Source organism: Lampetra planeri, chromosome 14 (assembly GCF_965212315.1).
Source record: "Lampetra planeri chromosome 14, kcLamPlan1.2.h2, whole genome shotgun sequence".
NCBI lineage: Eukaryota > Metazoa > Chordata > Hyperoartia > Petromyzontiformes > Petromyzontidae > Lampetra > Lampetra planeri.
The window spans coordinates 6,530,971-6,545,235 of NC_136120.1; the positions used below are offsets into that span (position 1 = coordinate 6,530,971).

Consider the following 14,265-nt stretch of genomic DNA (forward strand, 5'->3'; position numbering starts at 1 on the left):
GGTGTGACTCTTTAAGCACCTGTCAAGGCTACACACGTAAGCCTGCTTAGCGATAGAATTTTAATAGATAATATGGCAGGGCTTACTCTTAATCACTGCCGTGTAAATCTCTCCCTGCTTCTTGTTGGACAAAAGAGGGGAAAGGAGTCAACATCTGTGAATTGTAACTATGTTGAGCTAACCTTTTTGTTACATTAAATTTTCTCATTGTCAATTAGCACTAACTAATTTATGTTTTAATTAACTTTAGAAATCTATCTGAGGGGCGATGTAGCGGAGCATTTGAGATACAATAGAAATGTCGTAATTTAAAATCTCACTTTGAGGTCGATCCAGCCTTGCATTCCTCCAGGGTCAATAACGTGAGCACCACATCCACATGGGAGTTTGAGAGTGGTTATTCTGTGGATAGACTGGCCTCCGTCATAGGACAATGTGTACTTTCTGCCACTGGCTCTGGCCCACGAATGGAAATGAGCACCACCGCTCGTTCGAGCAGGCAGATACTTTGACTTGACTTGTACTGCATTGTAACGTGAATGCAAATTACGAGTACAGTACTGTGCACAATAATATTCTGGTAAATGCTAGTCTCACACGATTAATGTCTGCAGGTGCAAGATGCCCTTAAATGCAGATTGGGTGACACACAGGACCATGTGAATGGAGATTCAAGTGGGTCCTTTCCCAATGGCCATGTCCAGATCATGGTAACTGTTATTTAGACGTAACACATTTTCAAGCTATTTTGAATGCACGGAGTTTTGTTTTTGGTTTTGCTATTCATCACTATAAAGAAGTACGAGTAACACTCATTCTTGAATCTTGTATAAGATAGAAACTGTCCTTGAGGACGATCACAATATAAAATGCAACATCACCAATACTTTTCGAAACAAACATTAAAAGCCACACACCGTAAATATTTGCAGCAGCTGGGTGGCGCAGTTGCCAGAGCACTCGACTCAATTGGAGAGAGGTGCATTTTCAATGCCCTGGTCAGGTGTCAACTCAGCCCATCAACTTTAAATTAGGCCATGCAATAAGATGACAGTGGTTGTCCTATGGAGAGACTGGCCCCCACCATGGGAATATGGAATTACCACCCCTGGCTCGGGCCACCAACGGAGATAAGCACCGCCCCAATGCTTGTTTTGAGCAGGGAGACACTTTGACTGTAATTATGTTAAACAATTGCATATATGAGGGCACCCGATATAGAAAGCCCTACACGTAATGCGATGGTTACATTGTAAAAAGGCTACACTAGATTCAGTGTTCATTTAAAGTAAGCATGTTAATTGATGCATACGAAACACTTTCACGCATTACACTTCTTAATGTTTAGCAACACAGTAAAGTTGTTATTGTCGCAGCTAATCGCATTCACACATTTGCTCTGCCAATTTTTCTTTTCAGTCTGATTTTGAAAAGGATGTTGATATGGCCTGCAGATCAGGTACGTGTGAAAAGAACACACACACACTGTAACAAATGTGCAGAGATAGAATATCCACACTGACAAAATAAATAAAAAAATACGTAGCAAAAGTGGCATGTGGGTGCTTAAATAACACATAACGAATAAATGCAAAGCATCTGCATCATGCCTGAAATAAAATAACATTTAAGCCATAAATAGGGAGGGTGGCAGAGAGTGACCCGTAGTGGTTAGAGCATTGCATAAATCCTGGTCACTAATAACATCAGTGGCAGGTAATATCTGAACTGGTTCTGGACCTCCCCCAATCTGCACAATCTCTCATGATTAACATGATGTTGGAACTCATTCATTCATGAAAGGATTGACAAAAGGCTGCACATTATTGTTCCATCAACCAATACGTTGCTTTCAGATCCTTTGTATTATATTAGCATTCGTTTAAACATATAAATCCTAGACCAGTTTGAACTTCTCAACAGGATGTGACCTGTGAAATAAACTTCTCAAGCTTTTGCATCTTTTAAACTAATTCCATTGACAAAACGATGATTCAAAATAGTAAAAGTACATGTTATATTATTGAAATGCTGAAAAGGGCACCTCACCTATGCACTTATTCCTTTATTACGCTCGCCGCTAAGATGCAGTCGTTAAACGGAAATCTCGCGAGAGACTTCACCGTGACATTTAATCGCAGATCTCTAAAACACGCATGCTGATCTTAAGCGTTCATAGCGTACAGACGCGTGCAGACTGATGTAGCCTAATTGCATGCAGTTCTCCACAAAGACATCAACACCTGCCGGAGGTCCGCCAAAGGGCCCCTCACGAGGGCGACGGTGCGGGAGGAGGAAATCCTCGACAAGAAGGACTTCCAGGCCATCCCCGGTGGGCCTGCCATTCCCATGGGCTGCGCCATCCCAGACATCCAGCTGCAGGGACCCTCTGGCTACCTGTCCCCCATAGGCATGGCGCCCATCCTGGGCACCGAGCAGCCGCCCTGGAGCATCGAGGGGGACGGCAGCGGGCGGCCGCTCAGCGGCCTCTACGAGGGCGGAGATCTGATGACGCCACTGCAGCCACAGCAGCAGCAGCCGGTGGCGGCTGTCGAGCTGTCGAGCGCCGAGAAGCGCGCCCTCGAGAGTGACTATGTGGTCCTGCCCCGGAGCTCGGTCACCTTCAAAGATCAGGAGGTGATGGGCATGGGCGTCGGCCTCATGGGCCAGGGCACTTTGAGCCGCATGGGGCTCGTCATGGGCATGGACCAGGGCATGGCGCTGGGTGTGGGAGGCCCAGACATGGAGCAGTACGGAATGGCTGGGCTGGAGCAGCCACTGCAGATGCAGCACCAGCAGCAGCAACACCAGTATCAGAATGTGCCCTTGGAGTCAAGGCCAATGGCCAAGCATTACAGTTTGACCAAAGTGAGCAAGGAGGCAATGATGGGAGGCACCCCACGCAGCGAGACCAGCTCAACCGTGTCTATCAGCTCCTTAGAGGTAACAGCAAATTGCTAAGTGATTTTAAAGTATTACGTGCATTCAAAATGTGATCGAGCAAATAACTTGGAAGTTCGGTTCTTTTTTTTGTAAGGACGAAAGAGAAGTTGCATTTTTGTTACCTTGACAATCATGCGATATTTATCAAGAGGGTTCTGCTAAGGAGGTTTATCCAAGTTGCTTTTGAATAGATTTTGCATGTGTCAAGAATGACAGCCCAGAGAAAACTAACACACACGAGGGGATACTACTTAAATTCCCTAGAGTTGGATCAGCAACCTACTTGATATACTGCAGTGCACTGATCATCTGATAACCTTTCCTGATGGGTGTCATGCGATTGCGTGATATGCCAACCCCTCGTATAGTGAAGTGGCCACAGGCATGCATTTAACAATTAAGTAAATATTATATTTGTGCTGAAAAATTGTGATGAACTGTGCTGACATTTTAGACATGGCGTTCATTTAACCTTGTTACATTTTTGTTGTTTCAGAGACGAAAGTCCAGATATTCAGAATTAGATGTGGAGGTAATACAAGCCTTCAATTCATTTATATACTATTTATGCATTTGTACACATATATAGCGTGAGAAACTCATGTACTATTTAAAATTATTTACCATGAATGTCAGAACAGCACAATCATATTGTCCATTTTAAGAAGCATTTTAACGTTCACAAACGAACAGTCATGTTCAGTGTGAGCGGTCCAGATATTGCTGTATAGTATTATTCATGTCGTTTTAAGCAAAACTTCGGCTGGTGTGACTGGCAGAATGTTGTTATGAATGCTGTCATTCCAACCCACCCCACACGCATTCAGACAATTTTAAAGATGTTCCTTTTATTTAACTGTCTTACGTTGGCGAGGTTTACATTTCCATCTGGGTTTTCCCCCCTCTTTTTTGCCAGAAGATTATGCGCACTCGCAAGAGACACCAAGAAATGTTCCAGGAGCTCAATCAGAAGTTCCAGACTTACGAGAAAGGACGGGAGTCCCCTACTGTAGATATTGCAGTAAGCGACCCACTTAAATTCCAACTGCCGCACGTGAAATTTTATTCACCTATAAAATTAGTTGGCTGTGCCGCCTTGCATCGTTACAGTTATCACAATGAAATAACTACGAGGATTCATGTGAAATGGACAAGTAGTGCATGCTTATAATGCACACATAAAACATAAAATTGTTCCCATGTTCATCCTCACTGGCAGACGGATGCCAGGGTTGAAAATCCCACCGTCTGTCACGTGACAAAAAAATATATAACTCCGCATGATGACCACTGTTGTGTCAATGGAAAATTCCACAGTGCTATGACAGAGACCTATCTGTCTGCGCAACCACTATTGACTTCCTTACCAATTGGTGCAGCCTCACCAGGGTGGTGACCATTTTGCCATTCCTAGAGTTATGCTTGGCTGAGTAGAACCTGCTCGAGAGGTAGATGTGTGATCTCCGTACAAGCCATGCTATGTCCCAACAAGTATATTGGCAAGATGAGAAAAACTGTAGTGTAATTTAAAATCTCATGGAAATGTTTTAAATTACAATTGTAAATTGTGTAACTCATTATGTTAACCTTTTACACACATATGACAGCCCTGTCTAGTGTCTTATTCAATTTAATCATTCAATGGCTTCGAGTTGAATTCCTAGGAGAGCCAATTTAAGTGCAGGCTTACCATTTATACTCTGGCTTGATTTTATTTGTTTACATTGTCATACGTTCACTCTATAATAAAAAAAAACCCAGCCAATAAACAATGCAGTCCACCGTAGCACTGATGATGTATTAGTTACAGATAGTTACTGGACAGAAGTATTAGCTGTGGTACAAGGCAGACGATGACGTACATCATCATGGGACCTCCTTTACCAGTACCAAAATATAAGAATAGGTTTTTCCCCTTTTGGCGTTCTCTGGTCTAGCACCGTTTGAAACGAGGCTCAAAAGAAAGATGTCTCTGGTGTGGACCAATCAGTTTCAAGGACAATGCGTATATTATCAGAGTGCGTTTTTGTTTGCATTCTGACCACAAGTATTGTGGTTAATGCAGACATGATTCCTTGTAAAAATTTCAGTTTTGTTGCCAGAAAAAGGGGAAAACCCTATTCTTAGATGACGTACATCGTTGAAGACTGCCACGCTCATCAAGGCTATCGCGGCTGTCTGAGGATGATGCTACATTTTACAAACGATGAAGCTTCTGCCAGCAGTACTTCCCCATTCACGACTTTATCAAAAGCTCGCGCTCTTTTTTGCCTCTGGTGCTGCACAGCTTTAAATCCATAGCACTCACATTGGTGACTCAGTTTTGTTTCTCTGCGTCCTACTTTGGATCGTTTCTGTCAGCCGTTAATTTTATCCATCAGTTGCAATCATCCCGATGTGTGCATGCTCTTCTCTTAGTGTGATGCCCAGGAATTATGTTTCTGCTGCACTTGGTTCGCTTCAAATGGTTAAGCACACATACTTGCACATTACGTGATCCGATAGTGTCTTGTTATTTGGAAAAAAAACATCTTCAAGCACACAGTTGCTATGTTACGGTGTAAGTTTTACAGTAAAAAATATGGAGTATAGGGATGAAAAATCACATTGCTCCGTTATGGGTTTATATTGATTGATGATCACAGAGAACATCTCATGAGCAATCTAACTATGGATAACTATCTCGTGAATATTAGGTCAAAAATCATTATGAAAATAACTTCATCCGTCAATCCAGCATTGAGTGCCTGACACAAATAGCATGTCGTAAACTTCCACTCCTGGATGTCTTTGCATAGCAGTCTCTACAGAGTTAAATACGAGTACCACTGTAGAGTGGTGAGACTAGTCCCTGCCAGAGAATTTCCACCAATGGCTCAGGGCCAATGCAGATGGGCATCTCCAAATGTTACTTTTGAGCATGACAGCAAAGAGATACAAATTTTTTGTATTTAGTTTATTATCCTTCCCCCACACTTCTGATTAGCGTGGTTGGCTACGTACGGCGCGAAATAAGTTCAACATACATACATACATCTTATATTAAGAAAGGTCTTGGCCCAAATCGTTGCCTATTACATTTCAAATTTCCCTTTTAAGGGCAGTTATTGCCAAATGTGTTCAGTTGCTGCTCTTTGAGCTTGCGTACCACTGGCAGCGCAGTATTTTCACCACCACCGTTGTTGTTTTGTGCAATTCTCGTTGTTGCTTCTTTAGTGCCAAGAGAAGCAGACCCCGAGCAAGACGTCATGGGATTGCATCCGGAGGGCTAGCCCCACCCAGCAAACCTGGGGCAAAAAGGAGGCCTACGGAGAGGCCCATCAACGGGTAGAACTCAAAAACATTGAGTGGGAGAAACCAGGGGCTACCATTCCACTGGGGGGTCACGAAAGCGACATACAAACCGAAGTGTGACCGCGCGTTCTTCTGCAACGCCGTGGACACCGGGCCTTGCGACGAGGGGGGTGGGGGAGTGGGGGGAGTGGGTGGGTGGGCGCTGCTAGGCTCGGTCGGGACGGGGGAAGCCCACCAACCATCACCTTGCTGCTTGAAGTCGAGCTTTAGGACAATCGGCTGAATGGAAAAAAAAAATTAAACCTTATCTCCATCCACCTAACTTTTGTCAAACTTGTTGACGGACTTATATTTGCTTGATATCCAAGCATGTTTCAAAACAGACCTTTAAGACGACATTTTTTTAATGTCATAGCCTGTTATATGTATAAACCTATTTATATCATATAAAAAGCTGGACCTATACATTTCCATCTCGATAAACTGCAGATGTTTTTTTTCTTTCTCATGAACACTTTGATGTGATTTACGTTACGAAAAACGTTCCCACTTTTCACATTTGCATAGATGCAATGGATAATCACCTTTACTGTTGGATTGTGTTTCTTTGTAGAAGATTTACTGGGTTGACTATTTTGTGGAATGCAGTATTTCTATAAAAAAAAGTTCTCAGTCCATTAAAAGTTTCATTTTGATATAAAACAAAAATGTTGATACACACAGTCTAGAGACTTTATGAAATGAAAAAAAAAGGATGTTTATGTAGATTATTCCAAAATATTCATGTATATTTCTGTAACACATATTTGAAAGATTACATAACTTAGGTTAATAAAATTTTATAAAAAATGGTTGTTCGTGCTCGTTCCACCCACACTTTGTTCACTATAAGATTGTAAATCAAACTAGCGTATTCATTTAAAGAGATGCAGTAACTCTTTGTTGAACTTGGAACTTTTATTCCTCAAGCGAAAATCTTCGGTCAAAAAAATGAAAAAAATATGACGGTGTACATGAATGCAAACATTTTCCCGCTTGCAACACGTAATTTATACATGTGATTTATTTGTGTCTCAATATTTATTATGATCTGCAACATTGATTAAAACACGATCGGTCTACTGTCTCAAATAATCGGTCACATAAATCCAGTCATTGATGCCGAATTTTCATGCTGTCAATTACTTGTCCATGGCTTATTCTTCAATGTGTTTATCTACATTTGCACTCTTTGAAAGTGTATGTGTGACCACAGTTGCTATGAAGAGTATAATATGTTTTGTTATATTCGTCATTTTTTAAATTGACAGATCGCCATAAATTTGTAACTGAAGATGAATTCACATGGTGAATCGATTAATAATGTATAAAAGTTATTTTAAAAAAACATAGTTTTATTTGTCACAAGTAAAGCGTTTTTGTTATTGCAAACTTTAATGGAAGGCAGCAGCTATGCTGGAACGCACACATATTGACGACTAAGCCTGAATAACAAAATCATATCGATTCCTACAACTGTAATGAATGTTAAAAAAAACGATTATCATTGTACATGCACGTATGTGAGCGTGTGTTTGTGTATGTATGTGCAGACAGGTGAGCAATGGAACAGTGGTTAGTGTACTACTGCACTACGAACCCAGAAACCTGTTTTAAATTCCCAGACACAGCCAGCATCAGGGGCGAGTGATATCAAAACTGGTCCTGAACACCCCCAAGATAAAGGAGTCGCTGGTAAAGCATCTGAACATTAACATAGAGGAGATACAGGTGGCAAGGCATTGGGCTGGCCACACCATCCCCTCGTGCACCATTTCGGCCTTAATAAGTTCGCTAACAGCACTTATCCCAACAGTTTCTAAATGCTATAGTGGTACATGTGTCTATGAATGTGTGCGCACATGTCTCACATACGTGTCCGTGCGTGGATGCGTGTCTGAACCTGTGCCTGTGCGCGTGCTGTGCTGTGCACTTGCCATGCCACTGATCGTGACTGACTGCGACCTTCATTGCAGTCTGTGGGCATCAACAATCAATGCCTCCCCTTCCAATGAATGCCTGAGCTCCCGACTGACAGCACCGACACAGGCACGGTGCAAAGATTGGCATATACAGGTCTTTATTAAGGGCAATGTTTTCGGCACAATTGCTTGCAAGGCTGACATCTATTACATTTTGTAATCAAGAAACGTGGTCACTTAAACCAAATTGTGAAAAAGCCAGCAGTACATAAGACTGCATTCTCATTTCAACGAATGTCGATTTCTGTAAACGTGAAACGGCTTGATGAGGTGAAGCGATGTTTACGTGGAACATAACCACACGCAGAGTTGCCAAAATGCGCCACACTGCTGATGTGGGCTGGGCTCGTGCGGCACCGTTAGCACTGCGCAGCTTTTTTATTTGCTTGGCCCTGTAATGTCCACAAAATGATCAATTGGAGAGAAGAAAAAAAATCACGTTGAATTGTAACATCCATCATTATCGATATAAGGGTACATGCAAACAAATATTTCGCTACTTCAGCAACAATAAACAATCGGCACGCACTCATATCAGCAATTGCAAGAAGTAGAGCGTCATAGGTTTTTGTGAACCATGCAAAGATGGTGAAGTTTATCATATTCCCATTGGGACTATCTGGAAAGATACAATTCTTACTCATTTCCCCCATATATACTCTCCACAATTTACAATAAGAAGCACTATTGCAAGTAACATCTTTTTTGGAAAACATAAAAATTGTTAATGTGTGTACAGTAATACATTACGTTAATAATATAGAGCCCTTTTGTTAATCCACTGCTGGATGAAGGCTTACAGACACCGTGTTGATCATGGTGATGTATTGGCCATACTTGACCACATTGATCGGTGTGGGCTGGTGAAGGGGATCCAGGACCAGTTCAGATATCACTCACTCGCGTTACTTATATAGAGTACAGAATAATTAGTTTAAAAAGGCAAATTAATGTTTAATAATTGATTTAACTAAAACAGTTACTTTTGTTCAGCAAAAGCTACCCAGTGACGAGTTTGAGACAGCTGAATGTAGAGGTATTAAGTAGGCGTTTAATGATGCATTGGTTCAATCACAATCGACTAATACGCTCATGATATATGCATCAAATTGCACGTGTAAAAGCAATTATTTGCTATTTTTGTAAACGAGTTGCTGATGTCACCGGTTGCGCGAACAAAAATTATACAATTGAGTCAAAAAGGACAGTGCCAACGGAACGACAAAAAAAACCCTTCAATTAATTGGTTCTTGATTCGGATCGCGACAATTCAAACATTGTAGCTGTATCGATGTGGGAATTGGCAGAATCGTGTGTTTAGGAAAAGATGTCGAAGTGGGGGGGGGGGGGGAATAATGATTCATATTCTTGAATTATTCAGGCGTCTATGACTACTTTGGTCAGTCGGGGCAGTAGACACTACAGACGGTTTCAGGGCTCTCAAAATTTGGGAATGCCTTTGTGTGAGATTTGACCGGATACGTTTCAAGCATATTTTTGCCGGTGAGGTTCAGAGTGTTGACCGTGGCAGACGCCCGTCAGTGTGGATGGCGGCCGTCTGCTGGGTGTGTGTGACAGGGCCCTACATTGCGCGTGTTACACACGCAATGTCCCTTGTAGTTTGGGACGCCAGTAGCTGACTGGTCTCGATAGAGGATATATGTGTTTAATTTTCTTTTGTATCGCTTCGAAATAAAAAGGGGAAAAAATTGACTCTTTTGCTTTTAAAATCAAATTGTGCTTTTACTACTTCTGCAAAAGACATTACAAAAGTATATGAAACGGTCTTTACCGTGTAGATGTCATTGCTGCATTGAACCTTCTCACTGCTTTGAATATAACTTTGTTGGGAAACGTAGATCACATACCCTATTCAAAAGGTCTCAATAAGAACCCAAATACACGTTACATTTATTTACTTCGGTTAGGCCACAATGGTCTCCACCACCTGAGATAGCCAAATAAATTAAATCGTCCACATGTACAAAAGTTCGATTCACCAATTATTATCGTTTCAACTCACCGGTGAGTCAATGAATAATTTCCTACAACCAAATGCAGTCATTCGATGCTTCTTCTGTCTACTGGGATCCCTCATAGTCGAGTATGATTTCCCTCCAGGTGTCACTTGTCTGTGTTGTGAGGTGGACCTGGCTGTCTATGGGTCCGGAGATGATTTAATAGGCCAATCCGTAACTTGCTGATCTTGGCACAGTGGGGGCACGGATGGTCTATCCTGGAGCTCCCACTCGTTGTTGCCTCTGTCTCTGGTGTATGTGCTTTGCGGCGCGCTCTTTTCCTGGCTATCAACTCTTCGCTCGGCCTCAAAATGCAGAGTTCCATTGTTTATTTTGGCCCTCCATGATGGTCTATCAAGAGCATTGATTCCACAGTTGTTTTGATCTGTGTGGCATCGCTTGAGGTGCATTTTAAGGTTGTCATAGAAACGCTTCCTTTGACCTCTGGCGGCACGTGATCCATCGCTGAGCTGGGAATAGAAGATTTGCTTAGGAAGCTTCGAGTCATTCATCCTCACAAGGTGACCTGCCCATCTGAGTTAATACCTCATGATGATGGCCTCTGTGCTGGATGAGTTGGATTGCTCCAGGACACTGATATTAGTTTGTCTTCATTCCCAGGTAATGTTTAGTAATTTCCTGAGACAGCGTTGATGAAACATTTCGAGAGATTTTACGTGTTTACGATAAGTGGTCCAGGTTTCTGCACCATATAAGAGGGTTGGAATGATCACAGCATTATACACAGCCATTTTCGTCTTGGTGGTAATGCTGTGGTCCTCAAAGACCCTGTTCTTAGGTTTGCCAAAGGCAGCACGAGCTCGGGCAATCCGATGTTGGATTTCATAATTAAGACATTGCGAGAGAGATGGCTGCCTAATTATGGGAAACTGGGAACGTTTTCTAGTATTGCATTGTTTGTAATGATTGCAGGGTGGTAGGTGTCCTCCCGGAATTTGTTGAAAATTGATATTTGTTTATTTGGTATTAAATGTTAGACCCATCCTGCTGCAAGCATCTGTAAATATGTTGACGATGACCTGAATGAAGGTGAGCTTCTGAGCAGGCACTGACTTGGGCATCATCAGCATATTGGAACCCAATAACGGATATGATTTATGTTTTTGACTTGGCTCTGAAACGGTTGATGTTCAATATGTTCCCATCTGTCCTATATTTGTTATTTATGCCTCTGGGAAGTTTGTTCTCTGTCAGGTGAATCATTTCCGCCAGGAAGATGGAGAAAAGAGTTGGTGCAATAACGCAGCCTTGCTTCACACCGGTCCTTACTTCGATTGGCTCTGAGGTTTCACCATCAGAGAGGATGACAGCCTCCATACCGTCATGCAACAGACGGAGGACTTTAACAAATTTTGTTGGGCAGCCATATCTCAGAAGGATTATCCATAGTGCAGCACGATTAACAGAATCAAAAGCTTTAGTCAAATCAAAGAAGGCCATGTACAATGGTAGTCTCTGCTCCTGGCACTTATCTTGGAGTTGACGGGCTGAGAAGATAATGTCTGAGGTTCCCCTGCCAGATGGAAAATCATTCAGCGATTCAGGAAGGGGTTTTTCAGCAAGTGGTAGAAGTCTGTTTAGTAGGATTCTTGCCAGTATTTTTCCAGCAGTGGCAAGAAAAGAGATTCCTCTGTAGTTGTCACAGTCTGACTTGTCACCTTTTTTGAAGACGGTGACAATGATGGCATCTTTCAGTTCGTTGGGAAGGTCTTCATCATTCCAGATCCTGGCCATGAGGGAGTTCAGGTGTTCTGGTAGGCGTTGTTTTCCATGTTTGTAAATCTCAGCAGGAATATGGTCTATTCAAGCATCGTTGGTTATCCAGCTAAATCCTCAGTGGTAGAGTGTTGCGGAATCTCACTGAATATAGAAGCATCTACAACAGCGTTGCAGTTTAAAAGAGTGCTGAAGTGTTCCTGCCAGCAGGAGATGATTGTATTTTTGTCTTTGAAGATTTCTGTCCCATCCTTAGACTGAAGTGGTGCAAGGCCCTGTTTTGATGGTCCATATAAGACTTTGGTTGCTTAAAAACATTCATGTGGGTTATTGGAATCAGCAAGATGTTGTATTTATTCTGCTTTTCTCTTTGTTTTTTTTATGGTAAAGTCACGTAGGTAGAAAAATAAAATAAATCAAATATATATGTTTCTATTTTTTCTCTACCTACATGACTTTACCGAAAGAACCAAAGAGCATGGGTTCCTGCAGTCACGAAAGGTTAGTTTGAGAGTCATCACTGATCGAATTAGTCTGTGGTCAGTCCAGCAATTGTCTGCGTTGATCATGGCACAAGTGTTGCGGACGTCTGTGCTGTCAAGCTTCCTAACAATCACGTAGTCCAGTAAATGCCATTGGTGTGATTGAGGGTGGTACCAGGAGGTCTTAAGGCTATTCTTCTGCCTGAATAGGGTGTTGGTGATTGTCAGGTCGTGCTCAGAACAGGTTGTAAGAAGAAGGTGACCATTGGAGTTGGACTTTACAACTCCCTCTTTACCAATTACACCGTTCCACATTCGATGGTCTCTCCGAACTCTAGCATTGAAATTGCCGAGGAGAATCAGCTTGTCAGTTTTTGGTGTTTTCTGAAGAATTTGGTTGAGTTGGCTGTAGTAGGTCTCCTTAGTGTCTTCTTCAGAGTCCAGTGTTGGTGCATAGGTGCTGATTATGGTTGCATCTTGGTCTTTTGCGAGTTTCAGCCGTAGGGTCATGCAACGCTCATGGATACCAATTGGGAGCTCACTTAAGCTGTCGATGAGCACGTTGTCTATTGCAAACCCTACACCATGCAGGCGTCGCTCATGCGCTGGTTTGCCCTTCCAAAAGAAGGTGCAGCCTCCACTTAGCTCGGTCAGTTGGCCTTCATCCGCCAGACGGGTTTCTCTGAGGGCGGCACTATGGATATTAAATCGTCTCAGCTTGTGTGCCACAAGAGCTGTTCGGTGCTCTGGACGTTGTGAGTTTGGGTTGTCTGTGAGGGTCCTGACATTCCAGGATCCAATGTTTAGTTTAGATTTGTTTTTGTTTTGACCGCAATTATTGATGCTCCCTCTGGTCGCGGTAAGCCAGACAAAATGTTGCTAGGCAGGCTATGTTTAGGGCACTTTTTCTAGCCCCTCCCCATTTGGGGTGAGCAGAGTGGATCCTGGTGGACTGCTCAGTCACAGCTACAGCTGCCGGGATGCACTCCTGCCTAATCCGAGTGCATGACGACCTTCTAATAGCTGCCGCCTTAGTGCTGGGTTGTGACTAGGAGCTTCTAGCCGCATAGGCCTGCCCCGCTCACCACTTGCCAATCGCCCAAGGGCTTTGGGTGGGTAGTGTGGTGGCGCGATGGCACAGTTTCCCTGAAGGGTGCCAGTGCGTGAATTAATTTACGTGCAGTGTCTGTTGCACACCAGCTACCGCACGGGACTTAACCAGGAACCAAGCCTGGGTCCAATGGCGAGGCAGAAAACCAAGACGATTGGAAGGCTTGTCCTGAAGCACCATTCGATGCTATGTTTCATTTTAACCTACATCAAACAACATCAGGACAAGATCCAAGATGTCAGAACTAAAGAGTCTCGATCTTTTGACGAAGATGCTCTAACAACAACAAGTGACATTAAACGCTCGTACACGCGGCACTATAATTTTTTTGGCTGTGTCAGTTGTGGAGGGCCTTGACAAAAATTCGGCCATATAATTACATGGTATTACACAAAAATCTAGTATGAATAATAATACTAGCATAAAAAAACATCCTTCGTGTTGAATTGGAGCTGGTATGCATGACCTTGAATTGGATATGAGCACACATTATACAAGCACAGTCCAAATATAAGAAACAAGTTCTGACATTACATGGGTGGTTGGAAAAGGCATAGGGCAACTTCTGATACAAACACACTAATGTGAATATAAGCACACATGGCCTTGCTCCCAATGGGTGTAGCTATAACCAGCTTTGACTGTGATGATTGTGTTTG

General features: G+C 42.7%; 1 protein-coding gene across 1 annotated transcript in view; it reads left to right on the top strand.

Moving 5' to 3' along the window:
* LOC144722257 (adhesion G protein-coupled receptor B3-like) overlaps positions 1 to 9,971 on the top strand; it is a 94,662-nt gene extending 84,691 nt beyond the window's left edge. The window contains exons 24-30 of the mRNA XM_078600350.1: positions 615 to 710; positions 1,420 to 1,487; positions 2,086 to 2,090; positions 2,222 to 2,943; positions 3,440 to 3,475; positions 3,860 to 3,964; positions 6,160 to 9,971. Coding sequence (XP_078456476.1) covers positions 615 to 710; positions 1,420 to 1,487; positions 2,086 to 2,090; positions 2,222 to 2,943; positions 3,440 to 3,475; positions 3,860 to 3,964; positions 6,160 to 6,357 — 1,230 coding nt within the window. The 3' untranslated portion in view covers positions 6,358 to 9,971. The remainder of the gene's footprint in view (positions 1 to 614; positions 711 to 1,419; positions 1,488 to 2,085; positions 2,091 to 2,221; positions 2,944 to 3,439; positions 3,476 to 3,859; positions 3,965 to 6,159) is intronic.
* The last annotated feature ends 4,294 nt before the right edge of the window (positions 9,972 to 14,265 follow it).